The following is a 7,120-nucleotide window of genomic DNA, read 5'->3' as shown; positions in this document are numbered from 1 at the left end:
TTTCCTGGCTTGTATTTGCGTGTTAACCTCTGTAAAGGCAAGAACTGCCTTGGAATAAAACTTAACTTTTCTAGTACATAGACAACTTATTATGACTTCATTAACCGAAGTTCAAGAGACTTGACACTGTATTGTCGAAAACACTCGTGATAGGTACATCATATGCACACATCCAGCAAGGAATTTCTTTTCTGTTATTTGCCTTATTCTGGGATACATAAGGCTAGTGTTGTTGCAAACACAATATTGCGATCTAATAACTTTTTTTTTTTCGTTGAATAAAAACGAGCATTACTTGAACAGCATAAAAAATGTTTTGAATATAAAAAAAAGAAATTTAAATTGGGTATTTAAAATAAAATCATCGAAAATCTCGATACTGTTATACTGAACATAAAATCATTTACAAGACGCTAAATGACGAGTAACTGACGGATACATTTGTTACTTGGAATTGCAGCTATGCCACGCACACACACACACTGAAACTTAGAATATACACGCCCCAGCTTTCATTCGTACCCAACAGTTCCACATAAGCACGCACACACTCTCAAATCCGTCGCATACACAGGCGCACGCGTCTGCTAGCCGCGACGGTTTTTGGTGCTTCATATTTATTCCTTTTTGCTTGTTGTTGACATAGCACGGTGCACAAAGGCACAACAATTCGAAGAACACGCATGTTTGAGTGTTTTCACGTGAAAAGCATCCATTGCAGCAACAAATTCATACTATTTGAAAAACGTCTGTCTACTCACACTATTGTACAAAGCCGACATTTATGAATATGTATATATCTGAGAGTGAGAGAGCGTGAGAGCGTGAGAGAAAAATGAGAAGAGTGAAATAGGCTGTCGCGGGAGTTATATACATGCACCCGGCATACGCAAGCTGGTCGGAAGCGTAAAAACACAGCAGTACATTATGTACCGGCGCTACATTAGTGTGCGTTGCGGGGCAAATATCGAAGCGTTCGACTCAGCTGTTTCCCGCCACCTAGAATTCCCAGAAATCAACTGAGAGCCATCAATGCGTGTTGTGCGTTCGGTTCGCTCGCTCAGGGGACGCTTGTCCGCTCGTACGTGGTTGTTTTTCTGGTGAGCTGTTGGTAGCTGCGCGCATTCTGCGTTCGATCGACGCGGCGCAAAAGAAATGGTCTTTTTGACTGGAGTTTCCTCGATGCAAATGTTCGGCGAATATAGTGAAAGTGTGTGAAGAGAGTGAAAAACTGCGAATTGGTGTAATTTTCTGATACTTACTGAGCTCGACCGAAGGTAGTAGTGACAAGTGTTATCACGGCTGTAGGAAGAAGTAGTAGGCGCTTACCGTAACTGCCACCTGAGTCAAAGTGTGTTTGTGCTATTGTAAAGCAACGTGTGCCAAACTAGCGCTAAAACGCAATATTTCATATCGGGGAACGGATTAGGTTGTGGATGATAAAAGTTGTGCGCCGTACTGGAGAAAATCTGTTGGGGTCTAGTTTTATCACAACCAGTTACATCTTTTTCACGATCAAAACAAGCGGAAAACGACTTGTGTGTGTGTGTACGTACAGTGGCGGTACCATATGTGTTTGTTCTTCAGCTTCTCTACAGCGATAGTTTACGCAACGACGTCACATTGCTTTGCAAAGCAACCGTAAAGTGTGTGCATGAGGGTTGTCAACCCGGTTGGAAGAACGGGGATTCTTCAGCTACTGTGATCAGTGTTTTTCGTTATTGAGTAGCGGTCTAATCGTTTGAATAACAGTATGGTACCGGAATTCACGATGAAGAAAACGTGTTGCCCGTGACTACCAATTTAAGTAGACTGGATGGCATGAGAAAGCAGCACACAAGGATATGAAGGGTTTCTGCCCTATGTGAATAGTCAGTTGGTGCGTTGTGTTGTGTGAGTGAGTATGATTAGTTCGCGTGATTTGTTTTGATTCACTTCACCGTGGCCCAGGAACGTGTAGAAGGGTTCATTCAAATCTGGAATTAATCATCATCTCGTGACAAAAGTTGCGCTGAAATTTTAATTCACTGTTTTTTTTTTGCATTGTGTTACACGTTTCCAGAGAATAAAAAGTTATGCTAAGTCGTGATTTGTGTGCTTGATATAGAGTAAAGTGCGTCATTGAAAGGTTGTAACGTGCGCCGTGTGTTTGTGTGTTAAAATACGACCAAACGGCAAAGGGAGAAATATTAATTCCCACTGTGTTAATACATTGCAAAACAATAGTGTGCCACAGCTTCGGTCCCGTTTGGTGCAGAAAGTGAATCGGGTTAGCGCGGGCCGCGTCTATGTGTTGTATTTGCGAGCATCGCGCCACGGATGATGTCGTTGGTGGACGTTTGGAACGGAAACGAAGAATCTCCAACGAAGAGCGATCGCATTAAGGAAACCCATCACTACTCATTGCACCAGATGCAGCTAGACACGATGCAGGATATCATAAGTGAGGAAGACACAGTGAGGTGAGTTAGTTATAGCGTCCCCAGAGTAGGCGTTGAATGATTTTTCAAAAATCGTCTCTCACGAACAACAGGGTGTGTAGTGTTGTGTAGTTGAAGAGGAAAATTTGTAACCCACCAAAAATCGATATTTTCATTGCACGACGATTCACCCAATATGTGTGCGTGTTTGTGGCGTTTGTGGTCTAACTGCACGTAGGATCCACATTAACCCGCACGCACACACATTTACACGCGTACGGGTATATAATTGTCCGGCGGTGTGTGAAAATACGTTCAAAGTACATTGGAGTTGTCCATGGCTCCAATGATATTCTAGATAAAGAAATCTGGGCAAAAAAGAAATTATGTGTGATAATACTACTACGTCATCGCTTCTGCACACAGCTCCACACAGCTCGATACCTGCTGGGGAGCATCCTTTTTGTGGGACACGGCGACACACTGCAACGTGGGACGACGCGCGAAGGCGTCGTCTGTTGTAAAAGGCACCGAACGGACGCGTTGACGGCGTTGTTTGTGTGGGTGTGAGGTGCACATTTAAAAGGTGTTTTCTCCTTCAATGAGTAAGAATGATCGCTCAGCTGTATTTGAATGACAGGAAGAGTGAATATGAGTGAGAAGGAGAAAGCATATATTGAAAGCTATGTGAAATACTGCACCATATTTTTAATGAAATATAGCCGTGTAGAAATGGACAAGGAATTCTCTTGCGGACAAAATGTTGTTTCAGGCGAATTTTGTATATCCAGATTTTTGGTGTTCGGCTTCAACAATTTTGTGAAAATCCAGTGTCCAGGGCGTGTATAGAGCAGGAACGGGTGCCTCAGGGCGTCTCTTTCACACACTGCATGGAAGCATTTCCAGAGAGTGTATGTTGTACTTTCTCACCAACACACTCACGGAACACGTTTTCACTGTTGCTGCTGGTGTATGGTATTATCCTCCATGACAAGAACGATGCGGTTAGCTATGGTAAAACGACTAGAAGAGAACGCCAAACAGCATGGGTGGATGAAGAAAAAACAAACAGATATGCCTGCAACACCATCGTAAAACATGTAGAGAGGAGTAGGAGGAATGAGAAATGGAAACTCATCCACCTGAGAGTGGGAAAAGGGACAAACGAAGAACGATTTCTCGTTTGCACACCATCCTCCTCCTTCACAGCAACGCGCACTGGACTGCATGCATGTTGTATGTTGCGACGCATTCTTGTTTTTTTTTTTATTCCCATTTCGTCTTCCCTTTTTCTAATGGGTTGTCGTTTTCGCCGCTAGAGGGACGGCCCGTTTTTTTTTTACTGATTTTCCAGTCAAAACATAGGGGATATCTCGCTTGCGGGGCTGTTGTACATATGCAAGCTGCGTGATGCCTACTGTAAAAAGGCTCATCGTTTGCTTGCTGCTTGCTGGTATTGGTGTATCCTGTGGGAAGCGTTGGCAGAGCATTTGTTGGTGGCGGCACAGGAATGATTCGCTTTTGAGAATGTGTGCGGTTGCCAAGCGACCGGGCAAAGCGAAGTACGCTGAAATATACATACATACGTACATACAGATATTTCTCCCAGACACAATATTGTGCATTGAGAGCATATGTAGTAATGATTGTGTGCGTGCATGTTTTATGATTGAACATGTCTTCTTCGCTACCAGCATGTGATAGGGAGTGTGTTCTATGATCAGATGTTGCTCCTAGAACCATATGTTGGTGTAATGTAATGTATTATATTTTGCTCCAGCTCAACTGTGCTGTTTTATCCCTTCAGTTTGATTCCCTTTTCCCATGTGGCCCACCGTGCATTCCGTGTTATCTTTTGTGCAAAAAAAAAAAAAAAACATCCATAGTAGGATAGGTACAGTTCCGCACATTGCAGCTGCTACTTTGATGCTTTTCTACCAGCAAAAACCCAAACTGAAGAAAGATTGAACCATGTGCTTTTTTCGAATTCGATAGGCTTATTTTTAGGGTGAATAATGAGCGATATATTTGCGCGCGCGCGCGCGCCCTTATCATCTCCGTACCAGCACCAGCCTGTTGTGTCGGTAAGATAGAGTGATGCGCGCGGTACAGATTGCATAATACACCATTCTACACCCGGTTGAGCAGTAGCATCATCATCATCATCATCATCATCTGATTCTTACGCCTGCAGCAGGATGGATGAATGGAAAGAAAGAAGCAGAAAATCGAAATGAAAGGGGTGTAGTATTATTGCAAGTGTTTCCGAGAGTGTAGCGCACCTTGCCATGGTTTGGTTCCTCCGCTACACAATTGCCAGCTGTAAAAAGTGTGTCTCTTCCTTCCTTTTCTCGCTCTCTCTCTCTTTCTCTAACGTAAATTTTGTACGTCTTACCTTCAACAGCTGTACATCGGGCGCAGGGAGCTCACGGGCTCATGTTGTTTTGTTGTGTGCCGTTTTATTGGCTCTTGGGTGAATGCAGTGCGTCCCCTCGCGCGTCGTGTATCGCGTGCCCTTACGTCGTGCCACCAATACACAATCACCCATGCGAACACACGCGGTAAGCGGTGACGACGGCGGCGACGACGTTGTTTTGGTAACGAAATTACGCAGTAATTTTTATACCATTTTCTTCTCCCTTCATCGACGCGCCTCGTTTCGAGAAAGAGAGAGGGGAAAAGCGATACAATAATACGACAAAAAACGAGAGTGAGAAGAAAAACGAAAGAAAGAGAGCAAGAGAGCGAGAGAGAGCGGTAGGGTTGGTAAGGAAACAACACTGCACAACGCGGGATTTTTACAACATTAACATTCTGAATACAATCGGACTGCTGTTATTATACTACAAGTCAAGCAAAAAAATATATTTAAAATTCTTTGCATCACTTTTCAATGTTTCTAGTCGGTTCTACTGTGCATCTCGAAAAGCACAATATTACGGATCTTTGCAGGAAATGTTTTACAACTTACACAGAAATGGATTTTTTTTGGGATGAAATTTGTGGCAGTCAGCTGTTGTTGCTTTATTTTAAACGCGCACAGCTGGCTGTGTATTGCTGGGGTGTGTGTGCGTGTGTGTTTTTTTGATTAATGCATCAGTGTGCATGGCGGGCGCACCCCTGATTGAGATCGGTCTGACTAGACCGCTTTCGAACCAATAACAAATCCTCTCAGCTGTTCATTCTAAACCCGATTTTTTTAAATTGCGAGCCAATCTCTCGAGCATTTTTGTTTTCATTTTATTGTAATGATAGTTGCTCATTTATACTTGTAGCATTAACTAACACTACTCAAACTGCCCTGAATTATGTTGAGTAGCGACGAAACAGCTAGAAGTCTAAGAGGCTAAAGTGAAGCGAGCTGCAAAGACGAAAGCCGGCAAGAAAGAAAGTAAAAGATCTACGTGTTTTGGTTTTTCTTTTCGTTTATGTTTTTTTTTTTTTGCTTTACGACGCGGTTCGCTGACTGGCCATTACATCATGAACACTTCTTTTTGTTGCTGTTATGCTCATTGTTGGAATTAGAATAATTATTTTCGAACATAAATTTGAATTGCATAAAACAAAGCGTTAGGAAACTAAGATTAGGTTATAAACTACTCGACGTTAGAAACTGCTCGATCTACACGAATTATGAACTGCATGAAATATTATATACAAAAAAGGACAAACGAATATACAGTTGCAAACCGACCAGCGATAAAGGTGTACACTTTCCTATTCAAATTTCCTCCAAATATCACAGCCAGCCCCTTTTCGTGAATATATTTCACACTCATATTAATGTAATTACATGTGGAAAGTTCTTAGTGCATCGAAAACGGCTTTTCCTTTCTATTTGTTTCCCGAGGGGAAACGAAAATGGCTCGGTAAAAGATTCGGGGTTGGATCGTTGCCGATGCAACGTGCATTTGTGTTTTAATAAGAGAATAGTAGAGGAAAAATGCTTATTCTCCCTCCGATTCACGGAAGTTTTTTGCTTATCTGGTTGTATTTTCTCCTCCAGCATGCAACTGGAAGCATTACACACAAATGCATGTATTTATGAAGAGATGTAACTGTCAACACTTCGCGACAATAATATACGTCAAATTCAATTATCGGCATTCATCTCTGCAATAGTTGTTCCGGCGTTACAGGGTTTTCACACTGTAACGCCGGTGAATACACGTTCGAGCTGGTTCGGCGTGCTATTGACGTCTTCGGATGATTGTATTGATTTGATCGGCAGTGCTATTGACAACCCTTGGTTGGCACATTTTTTCTCCTATTGTCAATGTATATAATTTTTTCACCGGGATGTTTACATACTGTCAAAACAAAAATGTCATCGATTGGAGCGCCAGTAAATTGTAATTTTGCAAGTGTCAACTCGTTACTGAGGCTGGTGCCATTGGGGTGTCATTGCTCGGCAGATTAGTCGTACGACCATTTTCGGTTTGACGTTTGATTGGAAACAAACGAAGAAGGAAGGTGTTCTTTATACAAGCATTCTGCTACTAGAGCAGTTCCATGTTTATGGTTGCAGCAATGCTAATTATACCTCGTATCGGCAGTCCTGTTAGTGAACACTAAATTTTGGTTAAATTGGGCGAAAAACCGTACTACAGGAATGCTAAACTTGCGGTGTGATGGTAATTAGACTGTTTGACTCAACATAGGAAACCGCTTGCCATTACAGTTGTACCGTCAAACGGTAA

At 42.5% G+C, this 7,120-nt stretch overlaps 1 protein-coding gene across 1 annotated transcript in view; it reads left to right on the top strand.

Moving 5' to 3' along the window:
* The first annotated feature begins 2,273 nt into the window (after positions 1–2,273).
* Positions 2,274–7,120, top strand: part of LOC126564172 (dual specificity protein kinase splA) — a 76,299-nt gene continuing 71,452 nt past the window's right edge. Inside the window, exon 1 of the mRNA XM_050221131.1 lies at positions 2,274–2,462. Within this exon, the coding sequence (XP_050077088.1) occupies positions 2,320–2,462 (143 nt within the window). The 5' untranslated portion in view covers positions 2,274–2,319. The remainder of the gene's footprint in view (positions 2,463–7,120) is intronic.

Source organism: Anopheles maculipalpis, chromosome 3RL (genome assembly GCF_943734695.1).
Source record: "Anopheles maculipalpis chromosome 3RL, idAnoMacuDA_375_x, whole genome shotgun sequence".
Taxonomy (NCBI): domain Eukaryota; kingdom Metazoa; phylum Arthropoda; class Insecta; order Diptera; family Culicidae; genus Anopheles; species Anopheles maculipalpis.
Note: the sequence above shows the minus strand (reverse complement) of the source record. Positions and strands in the feature narration are given on the sequence as shown.